The sequence below is a fragment of the Papilio xuthus genome, unplaced genomic scaffold (assembly GCF_000836235.2).
Source record: "Papilio xuthus unplaced genomic scaffold, Pxut_1.1 DF827461.1, whole genome shotgun sequence".
NCBI classification, from domain to species: domain Eukaryota; kingdom Metazoa; phylum Arthropoda; class Insecta; order Lepidoptera; family Papilionidae; genus Papilio; species Papilio xuthus.
The window spans coordinates 3,011,286-3,030,262 of NW_013531188.1; the positions used below are offsets into that span (position 1 = coordinate 3,011,286).

The 18,977-nt window shown below is 33.1% G+C and overlaps 2 protein-coding genes across 2 annotated transcripts; both read right to left on the bottom strand.

Annotated features, from left to right (window-relative positions):
• Positions 1-5,299: 5,299 nt before the first annotated feature.
• Positions 5,300-9,818, bottom strand: LOC106119288 (uncharacterized). The gene is made up of 4 exons (XM_013314202.1): positions 9,626-9,818; positions 8,596-8,714; positions 7,978-8,071; positions 5,300-5,450 (listed from the first exon to the last, which is right to left on the bottom strand). Exons 1-4 carry the CDS (start codon positions 9,730-9,732, stop codon positions 5,300-5,302), a joined length of 471 nt encoding a protein of 156 aa, XP_013169656.1. The 5' UTR covers positions 9,733-9,818.
• Positions 9,819-10,546: 728 nt separating this feature from the next.
• LOC106119487 (uncharacterized) lies at positions 10,547-17,144 on the bottom strand. Its single transcript, XM_013314511.1, has 13 exons — positions 16,828-17,144; positions 16,417-16,680; positions 15,038-16,110; positions 14,279-14,396; positions 13,814-13,999; positions 13,580-13,728; positions 13,278-13,444; positions 12,911-13,017; positions 12,491-12,601; positions 11,987-12,075; positions 11,826-11,910; positions 11,458-11,587; positions 10,547-10,922 (listed from the first exon to the last, which is right to left on the bottom strand). Exons 1-13 carry the CDS (start codon positions 16,989-16,991, stop codon positions 10,896-10,898), a joined length of 2,670 nt encoding a protein of 889 aa, XP_013169965.1. The 5' UTR covers positions 16,992-17,144; the 3' UTR covers positions 10,547-10,895.
• Positions 17,145-18,977: the final 1,833 nt, after the last annotated feature.

The window sequence follows — 18,977 nt, forward strand, 5'->3', positions numbered from 1 at the left end:
AGTATACATTTTAACAATTATTACTAAACAAATTTTTATTTACATTAGCGAAATGAATGTGCAAAAAACATTTAAAACACGTTACACTACTGCAGATTTATTACTAAATTAGATTTAAGTATATTTGTAATTTTACTTTTATTCGATGTTTTAAATACACGAGTCAACTTCAAAAGTGTAAGGGAATTGAATGCATGCAGAAAATCAATACGACTAATGAAATGAAACCTACGGGATCACCTGGGTTACCTGCGGGACAAACAAGGGTACATTTGTATAGAATATGGGAAGAGTTGTGTATATTTAGTCCTATACGCATTGGTTCCGTTTATCACAAACACTTCCAGGAATTACGCTACAAGTATCAAGATGCCAAACACCACTCTCACAAAGATCCGGGAAATTTTCGTACACGTGACACATCTGTGATGTAAATTACTTTGTAAAAATATTTATCCTGTGTTCGGAACAGTTTCTTTATTTTTTATCTATTTTTTTCTTAGATACTGAGATTGATGACGTTACTTTTTTTACATACAGGTATTTCGGTAGTGGAAATTCACAGATAATAATTCTGTCGTCCCCGACTTCGTCAGCACAGAAAAAAAGCCGAACAGACAAAAATTGGTTTTTCTTTATGTACAAAATATATTTTTTCTATATACTGTATGAATGGAGTTGTCGTAAGATATATAAAAAAATATATTTATTTTTTTATATATCTTATTTTGTTGCTATGACATTGAATAAATATTATTCGGAATCGAATTTTTTCTGTGTTATTTTACAAAAAGATTCGCAAATTTATGAAAGGTTTATTGTTTTAGGTTATATATATAATTATCCTATGAATCCAAGGTGGTATATTAATAATGTAATCTAACTTTATCAATATATTTTTTACAATTCAGACCAGTGATGATATTTTTTTAAATACCTTCAGATTATCGTGATGACTGAATGAATGATAAAAAGTTTTAAAGCAGCTGTATCTGTTTTTCGATAAAACGAACAAATACATTTTTATTTACCAGACCACAGATAAACTACAACAGTGTATCAGATATTTTTATTCCACACCTGGTTATCTTCAATATGGCATGTTGATCATGCCACTATCTGTCGAATGTTAGCGAGATTTAATGCGCATTAGTTATTCGAATTTTATGATACTAAGTTATACTAATTTATATACTAACTGTGACCCTCGACTCCGTCCACGCGGAATTAAAAAAAATAATAGCCTCTGTGTTCTGACAGATGCTCTACATCTATACCAAATTTTAACGTGATCCATACAACCGTTCTGAAGATATCTAATAAATATCCATCTATTCATACGTTTGGACATTATTAATTAGAATCCTTTTAGCGCGAATGGCGCGCTTTCATTACAAAGTGAAGTGTCATAATGATTAGTGAGGGAACATAAACGTCGACATTATAGTAAGGCTATTGTTGCGCCAGTACACCGGCACGTGTCGGATTTTCTTCCTAACAATACATAGTAACATTCGCATTTATAATATTAGTAAGAAGTAATATATACGTTTGATTTATTTTTTTTTCAAACATTTTATTAAGGAAGGCTATACAAAAATTTATCGCTATTAAATCTTAGAATGGATTAATTTAAATAAAAAATTATTAGATAAGCAAAAATAGATCGAGATTATTGGGTTTTGCGGGAAGATGTGTTCCAGTTTACATAAGCAAGTTCATGGCACAAATGATTCGCGGATCTAAAAATGTTTTTGTTTCAAACTATTAAATAGAAGATCTATTTTAAAAAACAATCAGCGCTCAGTTCATTTCTAAAATTAGATTTGAGCAAAAGAACTAAAGCTGTTCACGCGTCGAAGATTTCAATTAACATTGACTCACGAACGAAATTCAGTGACAATGATTTAATGAAAAGATCTATATTTTTCCTAACCTTGAATAGGAAAAATTGAGTCAATTGTTAACGTATCTGTACTATAAATCATACTGTGGGTTTACACCGCCGAAAGATTTGTACATAAACATTTGTGTTTTCTTTTGAAAGCAGTGATAATATTTATGAATGCTTTGAAATGGAATTTGACAGTAAAATTCAGTATTGAACTATTGTAGATTACTCATGTATGTAATTAAGACTTCGAGAAATAACAATGCGTAAAATTTAACTGTTTTTAATTCTTAAACCAATTCAATATTACATCACGTGCTTTGAATACTGAAATAGAGAAGATAAGAAAGATTTTAACGTTGTAAGAAAAGATATTATAATATATTATTTTCAAGTCTACGCGTAATAGTATTATAATAATACTAAGAGTTACGAGTAATAGTATAATAATATAGACGTAAATTATGTAAAAACGAAAGTTAAATAATTGTCAAACTTGTAGAGGCTAAAAACAAGAGTACATTTTTTTACTAGCTCTCGCCTCTCGTTTAGCCTAAAAAAACTCTAACAAGTGGCCTATGTGTTTTTCCGGACTATGTTCTACATCTAAGCCAAATTTCAGCAAGATCTGTGCAACCGTTCTGAAGATACCTTCAAACAAACATCCATCGAAACATTCGCATTTATAACATTACTAAGATTTTTATATTTGACTTTATTTACTTTTACTTTTTACAGAGAAAAGGTGTGCTTAATTCTAGAAATAGTTTAAAAATTAAACGTCAATAAATGTACAATATTTTAAGATAAAATGGATTCGTATAGAATACTAGTTTTCTATGAAAATAAACGATTGCAGCTTGCACGGTACGGTACGTAAATAATTTGGGCAACGTACTAAAACTCAAATCTAGATCAGGTTATGAGGTCACATCGCGATTGTATTTTTGGTTTTTATGAAATTTGGTTTAATCCTAACTCTACAATTCACATGGAAATATTTTTTTTAGGAATTTGGAAAACGTTTAACGTATTTTATTCGCTGAGAGATTCAATCCGTTATAAGTCAGCTGTTGAAATATAAAAAACATATAATAACATGTTTTGTTTCAGGATAGACCCAAAAGAGTTATTATTCTAATACTAGCTGGCAGCTCGCGACTCAGCGCGGTATTAAAAAAAACTTAATTAGTACCCTAATTTATTCTACCGTACAATGCTCTACATCTATGCCAAATTTCAGCGAGATCCGGCAGCTGTTCTAGAGATACCTAACAAACATCCATCCGTTCGTTTATTCGTATTTACAATGTTAGTAAGATATCACGCCATTTCTGTCTCCAATGTACAAGGATAATTTATGTTGTTTTATGTATTATCGATGTAAATAAAATATTTATTCTCTCACGACGGCTATGTCGTGACCAATCAAATCGTTCGATGGTTGTAAATACTGGCTGTAAACTGTTTTGTAACTTCCACTGCTTTTTGTCATAAAAAAAGAAAAACTCAATACACACAGACATGAAAATAAGGAAATCCGCAATCTCAGAACAGCAACGCTGCTATCCGCTTTTCTTAGAAGTTATTATCTTACTAATATAAATGCGAAAGTTTAGATGGCTGGATGTTTGTTAGAATATATCCAGAACGGCTCAACAGATTTGGTACAAATTTGGCATAGCTATAAAATATAATCTAAAAGAACACATAGGTTTTTTTAATTTCTTTAAATGCGCTTTTGTGTCGCGACGAATTGAACATTAAGAGTAGAGTAAGAGTGAATTAAAGAATTGCAAGTGCCTTACCGGCGTCTCCATGAGAATGATTCTGGGGAAATGCTACGCCTGCCGTTGATCCAAGCTCGTCTAATACTAGCTAGAGGGAGGCTGTCTCGTCTTATTGACCATCGAACCTTCGCGCCACCAAAAGTATTCTTTTTATCCATAATATAAAACCCGACATATAACTTTCTACAGTGACGTTTCAGAAATATCGACTCAAAATTATTATAATAAAAAACAAGATGAAAACTCTTTAAGATAAGTGAAAACACGAGACTAACTTCCCTCCAATCTTATCACGAACACGTTATTATATTTACATTACAAAAGATACTGAAACGGTACAGTCACGTACACAGTTTTGTCTACATTTTATAGCTTGGCCCAAAATCTTAAGCTGACTGTACGGCTATAGATATTGCGAATTTAACAGTTATAATTTTTTTTCCTATATTACATACATACACTGCAGATTTTATTTATATGTATGTGTAGATGATGAGCGATGATCTGCAGGTCCTGGTTTAGAATCCCGCCATGTAAGAATGTGTTTTTCAATTTCCGATTTACATATGTACATGTATCTGACATTCTTACGGTGAAAGAAAACATGGTGATGCAACCTGCACATATCTGAGAAGAAATTCAAAGATATTTGTGAAGTCAACCAACCCGCACTGGGCCAGCGTGGCTGACTATGGTCTTATCGCACCTGACTTAGGGTAGGCTCCGAGCCCCTCGGTGCGAACGTATAGTGAGCTGATGTATATATATCTTATATATAAAATTCTTGTGTCACAATTTTCGTTCCCATACTCCCGCGAAACGGCTTGACCGATTCTCATGAAATTTTGTGAGCATATTGAGTAGGTCTGGGAATCGGCCAACATCTATTTTTAATCACGCGCGGACGGAGTCGCGGGCGACAGCTAGTATATATATATAGTATAGATGATCCAAAATCGACCATGTTCTAATAAACGTAAAACGATATTGAATAATAATTCCCTATTGATCTGCTTTATGTACATTTATTTATTTTTCATTACATCCTGATTATATTTAAACGTGTATTAAATTGTGAAATTCTAATGGACGGTAAATATCATATGAACATATTGTACAATACAATGTACAATTTCCTCTGTCATTTGCGATCAGCAATTATTAACCTTGAATCACATGAAATGCGTCGCGAGTAATTTTCTGTTTCCCGCCATTTGTTTTTACTCGTTAACATTAGTAATACATACAACTGCAACTACATTTTTAAAAGCATAGTAGAATATGATGCGCCAGAATTTAAGTTTCCTTAGCTTATATCTTTATAAGCATTCATTCGCATATCTGCGAAGAAATTCAAAGATATGTGTAAAGTCAACCCACCAATACGGCCCAATGGCCAGCGTGGTTGACTATGGTCTACTAAGGGTGGCTCCGAGCCCCGCACTGGGGACCTATAGTGAGGTGATTATATTGTTTTCTAGTATAAACACCTTCGTATCGTCAATGTCTTGAGAATTTTGGTTTTAGGTGATAGGGTACATAACTTTTGATGATGACGATGGCGTTTGTCACAAATATTCGTGCTAGGCACACTGATGATGCTAGTGGTAAGAGAGACTCACTGTCCGTGGTAGTGAGGTGTTGGCACACGCAAGTGGTGTCTGCGCGGTCGCTCGGCGTCGCTGTCGCTGGCCTCTTCGAGCCCGAGCGCGCTCGTCGAGCCGCTCGCCGAGCCGCCCACCGAGCCGCCCGCCGAACCGCCCGCCGACCTGCCACCAAATCACACGTAAACATAGACTCTAGGTCTTAGTAAATTCACAAACATATATGCGTGCAAATTTTACTCTATCAACATTTTATACGTGTTTATTTAAATATTTACAATAAATAATATTTATTATATTTGTGTATTTTAACATATTATTAATATATGTTAAGTAAGGAAGTGCAAATTGAAAGTTGCATTTTCAAGTTGCAATTCAACATCTAATTAATATATTCCTTTAATATTTTTACGATTATTCACCATTATAATTGTTACGTATGCATCTTACCAAGTACCAACACTGCAAAAAACGATTGCAACTAACTCGTATGTTGGTTTTTTTTTTAGTAGAGATTTAGTAGAGATAAGACAAGTTCATTTTAAATGAAACTAATTTACAAAGTAAAACATAATTTTCGATATAGTACAATTCTCAGTCGATTTAAGAAGCTAACTAACAATACATTGAATCAGAAAAAATAACGGAGCCCTTTGCCCAGCAGTGGGCAATCAAAAGCGTAATGATAAATTTGAAACTACTAAATTATTCTTTAACGAATGATTGCCGTTCAATCATAATACAATTGTTCACCGTCATAAAACATTATATCTGTCTCTATTATTTTAAAGAAAATAAAAGAGATGGCAATATAAGAATAAATTTTACAAGTTAAAGATATAAGTGAAATAGCACACTCAAAACAAAAAAGAATCTAAGCCAAAGACAAGACCTTCAATAGAAGAAGCGATTAAAACACACCGAAAAGAAAAATTTAATCAAATTCGGAAGCGAAGCTTTTTCAATACCTTGGCATAATGTTTCAAAAAGCAGCAAGCAGGAGCTAACTCTGGTCAATAGTCAACTATTGCAATGAACTCGCAATACGCCATGCTGTTTGTTCACCTAGAAATAAGTTTTATGGCTTCTATTAAGCATAATATCTAACGTTAATTTAATTTAAAGATACTATTTTTTTTTCAATGGCAATAATTTCAAGGTGACGTAGATAATTAAGATTTTTTTTTATCGATTTATTGATTGATTTGTGATATAAATTTAATTTAATTTAATTAATTTTGTACCGTATAATGAAATGAACGACTCTTGGTTTAATATTACATTTTAATTATTTAATTTAGATCAAAATCAATTTTAAAATGAAAATAGATTAAAATTACGATGTTATTTTTTTTTTATTTATTTGTATGCTTACCGAAATATTCTCTTGAAGCGACTAATGACTTGAAATTTAATATACACTTCGTCTCCACAATGTTCTATTCACATTTGTTTTGTTCCGTCACCATATGAACACGATTAACAATTAAATGCACCATTATTTCGCATTGTTATTCGTAACACTTATACCAAATGCTTGTTTAAAACTGAGCTAAAACCAGGTGCGAGCTGTAACTTTGAGCAAGATGACCTAGAAGTTTATTAGATTATTGTATAACATACACTTTTTATATATTTTAGATGATCTGCGGCAGGTTTAAATTTGTTCTAACGCGACAACCTTAAGGAGATATCCTTCAAAACATTTTCACATTGTTATAAAAATGTTCACCGATTAAATTAACTACACTGAAATTGTATTTTAATGTAACAAAGGCGAATTCAAATTATACGTGTTATTAAAAATCGAATCAATTTTAGTATTATATAAAGTTTTTTTAACCTGTTATGACATTACTAATAGCCATTTTGTTTTTAATTATAACTAAATTGTCCGTTTTAAACAATTAATTACAAGTAAGACTATTTGCTATTCCTTTTTCCAGGAGCAAAATAATAAAATAAAATACAATATAACATCAATAATTTACACAAGTGCCGTATTTTTTCAATTCACAATGTTATTTTATATCGTAACAACGTATTATTATTTAGAAAACGCGTTAGTTTTGACCATTTAATTGAGAATAAACATAGATAATTTAATTTATACAATGTATTTCTTTTTAATTCACAACACACACAACATTTTACGTTAACACTGTCTCCATGCTTTACATTCTTTGGAGTTGTCATCTGGGTAAATGAAACTTTCGATGTATTTTGATCTCTACTGCACACGATTTTAAAGCTAAATTCCCCTAGACTTATTTCTGTACAGGGAAACATGCGTACTAGTACACTGCGCAAGATATTGATTAGAATCATATGTATGATATAAAAATGGCGGCAATTTAATTTGATTTTACTAATTATTTTCTCTACATTGTTCTGTTATTACAATTCAGCCGTATATTTGCGTTAATAAATCTTGTATTTGACAACTTATCAATTAATATTTATAGTTATATTCCTATTGCCTTTAACATTACAAGGGTAGAAAGGAACACACAAAAATATTTTATTTTATTTACGAAAAACAAACATTTACTTTAGCGTGAGACTGCCAAGTTTTTTATTATATTCCTATTCTTGATTAGGCAATTTATGTTTTAAATTGCACAATGCGGTTAATAGAGGTTACTTCACTGAAACATATGAAACTCTACAAAATTAAAATGCAATAACTCACGTAATACATAGAGATGGTACATCATAGCGACTGGCTCCGTCCAGAACGAACAAGGAGCGATGCTTTCCATGCCCAATGTCCAAATAATTTGAATCTAAAACATTTTATACAAAGAACTCATGATAGAAAAACTAGAGATTAAAATAAACAGTTAAAATTAAGAATGTAAAATTGCTCGAAATTATATGACAAGTAAATTTGTCGTAAAAAGTCTACATATCAGCCTATCGACTTACTTTACTTAGGTTTTCGTCATATTTCAATCTTTGCGATATAAACCTGAACTTGAATAGAAAACTGACTTGAAACTCAGGTACCATCATCGATGCGGTAGCCACAACTGCCCAACATTTTGAGTATGCAAAAAGAGAAAAATAGTAATAGAAAATTCAAAGTTACAACTTGTTTCTTAGTTGAACTGCCAACCTAAACGTGGAACCATAACGGACCATTTCTGTAGTTTATCTGAGTTTCCTTTGGTATCCTAAATTGCGTGTATACTCTATCTTACTAATCAACACCGTCAAACAGGATTAATCTCTTACATTTACAATCTTACATCTCTTATGAGATTTTAAGGATATAATTCTTTACGTCAGCTGGCTTGAAATTAAATACCATGATGTGCGATGTCGCAGAGGCCAGTGTCGGAGACGGAGCGGCCGCGGGTCCACGGCCGCGGTTTGCGACGAAAGTACGCCCAGCGCGCCACCGACTTGCGCACGAGACGGTTAAATCTATATGTATAATTTAAATTAAAATGTCTGCCATAATATGAACGGGGAAAGACCCGACGAAAAGTTACATTCTTGATGGGATCGTTTAAAAAATGTAACTCTTTTCTTCGCATGAGTCGTTTTACCTGTTCTAAGAATTGTTTGTTTTTTAAGCCATGTGCAAATTGAAGAAATTATCAAATACTAACATGATGATAACACAGATTAATTAACATTTGTTTTCTTACTTCGAATTGACGTTACGTAAAGCTTTAACTAACAAAATATGTATGTAGAGTTCCACTTCACACTTCGATCGACAAATATTCTCAACTCCTAGTCGATGACATTTTTATTTTTTAATATTCTTTCATAACGGATGTGTCTTGTAAATGAAATATCACAATTCAACAAGTACTAATCTTTGAACAAACAAATATAACTGGAGATTTATATTAGGCTATTTGATTGTAGCTATCAATTATTAATCCGGACTGTGTAAACAAAATACGCATAATCTTGTTCACACATGAAAATATACCAGCTGATATATGTAGGTATAACGAAACATTATTTATGTTATTTGCTTTATGCTTACGTCGTTCGTAAAGTACTAGCTGTCGCCCGCGACTCTGTCCGCGCGGAATTACAAAAAAGTTAGGAGCCTATGTGTTCCTCCAGGCTATATTCTACTTCTATGCCAAATTTCAGCGAGATCCATGCAGCCATTCTGGAGATAATTTCAAACAAACATCCATCCAAACATTCGCATTTCTTTTTCTCTCTTCTCTCAAGATCATATTTCAAACTTAATGGCAACAGAATTACAATTTGTTTATTAAAAATCATAGTATTAATAGATTTCTGTAAAAAGAAATGTTTATAAAAAATATAAATAATAATTGAACTACGATTGAAAACATAAAACGCACCTTTTCAATGGAGTGTCCGAATCTGAGGAACTGGATAAATTTGATGTATCACTGCAACTAGATGTGAGGTTATATATTTTAAAATCACTTTTAACTGGTTTTTTCATTATAAAAAATAAACACAGAAATATTACTAGGTTATAAAAGTACGGAGTTATGACATGTCTTTTAACAACGTATAGAATATACGTGTACCAGAATTTTGTCACTCGAATCTAAATTAAACTTATTCGTTAGCGTTTCGCCGCTTCGCTCTCGCGGAACTGTTCATTAGTCAAAATACGAGTTTACAAAAGAAGTAGACCTTTCTTAAACTGTTACTTTTTATTATATCCTTGAACTATATTAATACATAAATTTTATAAATAAAATAACAAGTAAATGTTGTTTTCAATATAATTTCGTTTGTAGGAAATACTGAGTATACATTTTTATAAAGGCTGTAAAAGTTTCGTTAACTACCTACAAAAGGATTTTTTTCAATATAGGTGTTCAAATAAAAATAAAGAAAAACAATACAAGAAATGTCTATATTTTGTTTATGCAATAATATTAAAAATCTTTATTTTTTATATTTTTAGTATTAGTAATAACATCTCAAGTAAAGGGATGCTTCATTGACTTTTTTTACAATTGTAAAGCCGGCGACACACGTTCAATTTTAACTGTGTCGATGTGGTCAATTTAGACTGAACGTATGTATAAGTGTAGGTTCACACTTCTATAATATTTATACAAAAAGTATCTTTATCGTTAAGAACGTAACAAATTCAACGGGTTTTTGAAATAAAATACGTTATTTTGAATTAATATATTTATTTTAAAAAAACATTTATAATTCCATAATCCTAACCTACTTTAAATTAAGTAAAGAGTTTTATTCTTGATTTAAATTAATTTTATTATCAAGAAAAACTTAATTTCAATATACATACCGTAAAAATACATCCTTTTTAATATAAAGAATGTTACAACATGCTTATTCTTACCGTGGGTTTTCATTGCCGAAAAACTTGGACAGCATATTGTCTTCTCTGTTTATTCCATTGATAATAAGAGAGATGGCAATATTATTTTATAAAAATGTTTCTGTGAAAACGCAGAGTAAAACTAAAGGAAATAGGGAATTTCCATAATTGAGTCTGTCACTTATATATCTATATATATAAAACATTTTTTGTTTATTTTTTTCTTACTGCTATAAAATGATCTGCCGCCATTTTTAAAGGGTTTTTTCTTTTAGAGCACAACCACCGAAGATCTCCGCAGTTTAATAGTATGGTCGCCTTGGATTATTCTGTAACATTGGTAAATTATGATAAAACTAGCTGTCGCCTGCGACTCCGTCCGCGCGGGATTAAAAAATAGCCAATGTGTTCTTTCAGACTATTTTATACATCTACACCAAATTTCATCAAGATCTGTTGAGCTGTTCCGGAGGAGACCTTCAAACAAACATCCATCCATCCATATAAACTTTCGCATTTATAACATTTGTAAGATATTATTGTTTAGGAAAACAAATAGTGGTTAGGTTACTGATCGTTGGTTTCTGAGACCATGTCATTATCTTTGACAAAACATAGGTAATGTAAAGGTAACATAATGTTTTAAACGGGGTTTTTAGTCTCAGAAACCCACGATAAGCCGTACCAATTAGATTTTTTCTCTTTCAATACAATGAACACCAATTTATAATCGTTGATGTCACGAAAATGACACTGTCAAGATGACATTGTTAGTTCACACATATTCTGATTGAAGTAAAAAATTGCCTAGTTAAATTACAAACAGGCGATTTTCACAAACGTTCGGTGACAACCAATACTCACGAGCGGGTTAGGTCTAAACCTGTAGGCGAGCATCATCCGTTTCCTGTAGGCGTCAAATTCGTCATCCTCTGAATTCACCACTTCCGCTGCCGCCGCGCCTAAACCCAAGTTGGCTACCGGCTGTGGCGCCCTACACAAGAACAATACAAAAATCCATAAAAAAAAAGTCCAACTGTCTTGTATCTTATGTCACTCACAAGTAAAATATTGTAATGACACCTCACACTTGAAAGTCAAGTCATATAGGTTAAATGAAGTAACATATAGTACAAAACATTTGATTTGGCACGTCAACAGCATGAGTTCTTTTCTGCATGACGTGCCATCTTAAGTGCCGCGACAAACATAGAAGCTGATTTGATACTAACTTATTGATAGGTTCAACAATACCAGCTCCCTCAGCTCCGAGACCTTGACCTTCATTCCAGCCAAGTTTCTGCAGCATCTTGAAACCTGGACAGAAATAATGAAAATTATTATCTTTAGAATATCCAATTTAAATAAACTTAATATTCAAAGTATAACTTACCAATATTATCTTCTTTCAGTTTGAACTCTTTGTAATCGCTCAAATCTGGCTCCTTTCCACTCTTGATAGCTGAATACTTCTCCATAAATCTGCAATAATATATCTTATATATTAAATTTTCGTGTCACAATTTTCGTTCCCAAGCTCCTCCGAAACTGCTTGACCGATTCTCATGAAATTTTGTGAGCATATTGAGTAGGTCTGAAAATCGGCCAACATCTATTTTTAATCCCACGCCGACGGAGTCGCGGGCGACACCTAGTAAAATATAAAGGTATATAATGAATTGGAAGAAAGCGAGAAAGGGACATGTTTGTGGATGGAAAAACCATATTTTTATATTTTTGTCTGTCTCTGCAAGGCCACATTTGTACCTCGTTATCTTGGGAATGGCTGAACCGATTTTGACGGGATCTGGACAGCATGTGGACATATTTTAGGCTACTTTTTTTTAAATTCTGCACTGACGTAGTCGGACCGCTAGTATTTAGTATTTTAACTTACTTCCTGAGCTCTTCAGGTGGTAAGAAATCGCCGATGTGATGTTTGCCGGCCGCCTGCTTCGTCAGTTCCGTCGCCCATTTCTCTGTCGCACACATTTCCTTTGCTCTTAACCTGAAATATATTACCAATACTCATATTAAAAAACAGCTGGATGGATGGATGTTTGTTTGAAGGTATCTCCAGAACAGCTGCATGGGTCTTGCTGTATTTGCCATAAGTATAGAGGATATTCTGGAAGAACAGATAGGATACTAATTAAGTTTTTTTTCTTATTCCGGTCGGACAGAGTTGGGGTCGATAGGTAGTGACTCATAAATAATGCCCTATCTAACTGCTCGAATCGAGTTACTATTCTTTTACTAAACCAGTAGAATAAATGATTACCTTGTTGATTATTACGACTCAAAAAAATATATTAACCTGTGTTCCCATGTGCCTTCAGATGTATCTTCGTCACTGTCATATTCATATTTGTGTTTGCCAGCAGCCGCTAGACGATCCACTTCTTGTCTTTTCTTTAACATGTCCTTAAAAACAATAATAAAATATTTTATAAAAATCTTATTAATATTACAATGCTATAAATACGAATGTTTAGATGGATAGATGTTTGTTATTAGGTATTTCCCGAACAGCTAAATGGATCCAGCTGATATTTGACATAAATGTAGAACACAGTCTAAAACTACAGACTACTTATTATTTTTTTTTAATTCATGTCTGGCGATAGCTAGTAACAAAGAAAATTACACAACAGTAGCTTTGAAAAATGAATAAGTCAACTTACTTGATATAGGAGGTTAAGTTTGAAGTTGTCTTCGCACTTCTTCCAGTCATCCACACTGAGGCTGGTCGTGCCATAGTTTGTCATCGCGTACTGCATCAGTGCGGGATTGTTGCGGTGAATGTTGGTCAACTTCATACCTTCCTCATCTATTTTAGCTAACTTCGCACCTAAAATTGTCATTAAAAATATAATAATTATTATTTGGAAGACAAATATTACCTAATTAAATGATTATTTCAACATCTTTACTAAAATATTGACATTTTTTCTTGAAAATTGTATTTGGAATTATTATATCCCACCTGGCAACATTGGGGGTAGAGGGGGGGCAACACCGGGAGGCTTGATGTCGGCAGGAGGATCCTCCCCCCACCGGGATTTCCTTTTCCTCTCCCTCCTGCGAGCCTCCGCCTCTTTAGAATTAGGGTCGTCATCATCTTCTTTTAAATCTCTGTTGTATACAAAAACATAGTTAACAAAAACATAAAAAAATATATATTTTATTTAATTTGGATAATTAGATTTTTTTGACTTACCCATCACATGCCTCTTGTTTAATAGGCTTGCTTTCATCATAACTATCATCATCCTCCAAACAGAACTCTGGTTCATATCTGTCTTCGGGTTTCACTTGGCTCTTGTCATCAACACCATCCTTCCGATGTTTCATCACCAACTCACGAAACGCCTTGTACTCATTAGAATTCGTACTATGTAGGAACCTGTAATTATTCCACAGTTCATCTATTTATAAACCAAAAATAACATCAAGGATGACTTAAATAGGTTTTTTAACCTAATAAAAGTTGAACCAGTGTTACTATAATACTATCATAAAATTATTTTATCATATGTTTAATTTTTTTGGCAGCAACGGTAATTATTGTATGGTGACGATAACTTACAAACACTGGTTTAATTTTTAAAAAATGATTATAAATATAAAATGAAATACAGTATCCCTCCGGTATGGACTATAAGTGGGTGGTATTCTGCATTACCACAAATTTTGGTCTTGTGTATGCATTGCTTTCAGGACATTTTCCCAATGGTCGCCGTTGCTGGCGACCTCAGCTGCGGCGCGCTGCGCGGACGGCGGGAGCACATCTGCAGAGAGAACTGCACACCACGAGTCAGCAACTAACATCATTCACTCCCGCACATACTCAAACAAACCACTGCACTTCTACACACTAAATGTCACACAAGATCTAGGATGCTTAATATTCAAATAATAATAATAATATTTTTAATATTATAACAACAATTTCTTTATATTTGATACATAGAAAGTTATACTCATTCAGGTATAGATAAGTTATAAGTAACTAGCAGTTGCCCGAGACTTTGTCCGAGCGGAATTAATACATATGTATTAACAACAGCATATGCCATCCAGGGATACTGTTACCCAACAGTGTCATTTTTCAAATTGGTTCAGTACTTTTGGAGCCAATCTTTATGATATAAGTGAAGTATAGATTTCTAACTTTTTTCTTTTGAGTTTAACAAAGTAATAATCAAATATTTATTGCTATTTAGCTTAATATAAATATTTTACTTGTATTCTATATATTTGTTAAAATTTAATAGTTAAAACATTCAAAGATATAATTACATAACAATTAGAAGATATAGCCTATTGATCATCGTAATTTGAACATCTACATAATATACTAAGCATCCCAGAACTAGGTGACTGCTCTAAAACCCTTTAGAGTTAGAGAATAAACATAATGCAAACATAAAATATATCATACCTTGTGTGGACTTTGGTGATGCACATGTATTATCAGAATCCAACTCCTTGGGTTTTGGTATATGATTCAACGGCAAAGGCATTGGTGGTGGAATATTCTGTAGTTTCATGGGTTCTGGAGGTGGAATACTAACTGCATCTAGAGGCTTTGGTTCCGGAATGGTATGTAATGAGTTAGGCGGCATTGAGGAAGGGGGCATAAATGGCATATTTGGAGGGCCGTTATGTCCGAAAGGAGGTCTGTTATTGCCAAAGTTGGGTCCATTCGGACCAAAGGGAGGTGGCCCCATATAGGGCATGGAATTAGACGGCATCATTGAATTATGCGGTCCATTAGGACCCATCATTCCAGGATTTGAAAAATGTGGCCCAAAAAATGGGGGCATTGGACCATTCGGTCCATGGCCTCGCATATTAGGACCACACATATTTGGTGGCATGCCACCAGGACCACAAGGGCCTCGAGGTCCATTCGGACCCATAAAATTTGGTGGCATGGGACAATTTGGTGGCCCACCAAAAAAAGGTGGCATAGAATGCATATTAGGTCCACCAGGCCCATTCATATGTCTTGGCCCATGACCCATATTTTGCCTAGGGCTAGATGACATATTTGGTCCCATATTCATTGGGCCTGGACCATGTGGTCCCATTGAAAGCATTGGTCCTGGTCCCATAGAGTCCATATTGTGACCCATTGGACCTGGACCCATGGGACCGTGTCCCATTGGTCTAGGTCCCATTGGGCCTGGACCCAAATGTCTCGGACCCATGTGTGTAGGTCCCATAGGTCCTTGACCAATTGGACCTTGTGCCGCTGCTCCAGGGCCAACTGGACTACTTGTAGAATTATGTGGAGATGCCTTTTTGTCATCAGTGTTTGTTTCCGATTCAGTATCAGAACTACCATTAGAATTCCACTGTTTGAGGGAATTAGATGAATTAGTCTCTTGAGGTCTAACAGGGATATTATTTAGGGGAGGGATTTGCTTCTCATTGATTTTCTTTCGATCTTCTACAACTGGAGTTGTAGGACTATTTCTCCCTCTGTTATTCCACCTTCTTTGTGTGTCCCTGTAATTATATAATATGTATATGTAATGCAGTTGGTACATGTAATTAAATTAGTCTTTAAGAATGCAGAAGGAGCATATTATTGCTAATATTCCTCAGACAAATCGTCTCAAACCAGTGCATGTCTTTTATATTATACACAAGATTTGGAACAAAGGATTGGATACGAACTAATGAGTACAAAGAAATTTTTACAATTATTGTTTTGCAATTACAGCAACCCCTTAAATCAGGCGACTTAAATAAATGTTTCAAAAAGACATATATTTTAATGGAAAACATGTCCTTGATTTGTTCACATATTACCTTGATCTTTCATTTGACACATTATCATCTGAATCTTCGTTATAATCATCTCTACTATCTTCATCATCATTTTCATCTTTCACTTGTGTTTCCTCAACTACAACTTTTGGTTCAATCATTTTTGATTTCTTTTCCTCCTCTACCTTTTCCTGTTCTATTCTTTCTTTTTCTTGTTTCTGTTTTTCTAGTAAAGCTTTGTATTGACTCATAAAAGAGCCATCATTGGAAAAAATGTTCCCTGATTTATCATCTTGATTATTAGAGCTGAAATTGTAGGATGCGTAAATTATATCATTTTATGATTCGCAAAAATTAAACAATAAAACAACAATTCATTTGACTAAATGATCACCATTTTATATAGCAAATTGTGCATATTGTCAGTAAATTGTTTTCAATTACTAAACTTACTTGTTCAATTTTACTTGTGCAGCAAGTGCAGCGGCTTGCTTTTGAGCTTCCGCCTTAGCTTGAATCTCCATCTTCTTTCTCTCAATAATTTGCTCCTGTTTGGACATCTGTGCCCATCTTGTGCTAAGAGCAGTTTTATTTTTGTTGTCTTTATAGTTCGACATTTTAAACAGAATTGAGTCGATTTCGTATATTTTATATCATCAATATTATCACAAACTCTACCTAGATAGCAACTTAAATGCACTAAATCATAATTAAAATTATATATCAGGATAGGTTTTTCTTGGTTTTCTTCTCGGCCTCAACTTTTTAAAGAGTAGTTAGAACAAAGAGTAAAAATAAAAAGATTAAAAATGTAGGTTTCACAGAATGTAGAAACCGTAGACAAAAAGCCTCGCATTTTAGCGAACTGGCAACATCCAAATAATAAAAATTTGATGGCGGCATAATTCAATTTTATAGTTTTACTTTACTTCTTCACTCCCATAGCTTCTCAGTTAAAATTTTTATATAAGAGTTTAATTCTACCAGATTGACGCGTAAGTAGAGTGCTTCCAATATTCCATAACAGCCAAAGCTTCGAAGCACTTCGTACAAGCTTCTTCAGCTCGCTTTTCTAACTCAATTAGAGTAATCGCGACTTCGACGATAAAAGTTAAGGAGTGGAATTAAAAAACAAATGTCATTTGCATATTATTCTTTTTATATTTTTTTTTCATCAGTTTAAATGGAAAATACAATTTTATTTATTTATATTGTTGTCATTTATTTATTGTAAACAAATATATTATAAAAGATTTACATATCTACTATCAAAACAAAATATTCACAAATGGCAGACTAACTAAACAATTAACTCAGCTGTTTTTTCAAGCATGCTAACAATTGCATCGTTTTGAGCTAAACAAGAAGAAAGTTTGGCACTGATCCTACAATCCAAATTAAAAAGATATACATAAATGCACATTGTAGCAACGCATCTGACGTTTTAGATGAGTTAGTCTGTATTCTTGTTTCAGGATAGGTACCTTTTACAACGATACTCTTCACAACCTCTCTTCAGCTCATGCTGTTTGCCTAGTGCAATACTGTTTTAGAAAATTTACATCAGTAGATATTTAGGCTCCACTGGATCCTCATCTTAACACAAAACGGGCAACGAACAAATACTTTAATATATAGATACACCCTTACATCTCTTTATTTATAAAACCCAAAAACATTTTACACATTACAAATCATATTTAATTCACTAATTAAACTTTAATGAAAACAATGGTGTTAAAAATATATACAAAATGTGTATTTTATACTAATTCAAACATAACTAAATAATTCTTGCAAATGTGTCACGAAGACATGTTATGGGTAGTTATTTTCGTTCTTTTTATTAATACGATATCAAGCGAAAATTATAATGACCGTTTCATCAGATATGCACTAATTTTACGGACAAAATAAACAATTTTAGCTCAGTAAAGGTGCTATATTTATATATTAAAACATTTGACAACGCCAAAGAGAGCCTACTATCAAAATATTGCATGTGGTAACTTAATGATCGTAAATAATAATTAATTGCTGCCTCAATAATAAGAAAATCAAAATGGTCTTAATTTAAGAAAAAAAAATTAACAAACTCTTGTTTCCTCCATAACAATACATATTCCATTGAATGGATAAATTCAACTTAATTCATACTTTCAAAACTCATCAATGGTGAAAAAACAAAAATTACCACATTCTGCATTACCCTGCCTTAAAAATAAAAAAAAATACATACGATTAGATGGCGATACGAATAAGCAATGGAAGAGGACGTGAGCAAAAGAAATCACACAATATGATACAGACAGACAAAGTCGTCGCTTCCCGCACAAAAGCGGCAAACGAGCGGTCCTTTCCACTGTCACAATCAAATGCCGAAAAGAAAAGTATAATTAATAAATTGTACCTATGCTTTGTATATACTCTAATTTTTTTTTACATTTTAATAATTTAAAAAAAAAACAACCAGCACTTGGTCGAAAGATTTACATCCATATTTTTTTTGTGTATTTTATATTTTGATGAAATATTTATATAAAGCTAATTAACGTGAGCCGATGTCAGGATTCATAGCAAGTCGTCGTTCGCCCGAGCCGAGC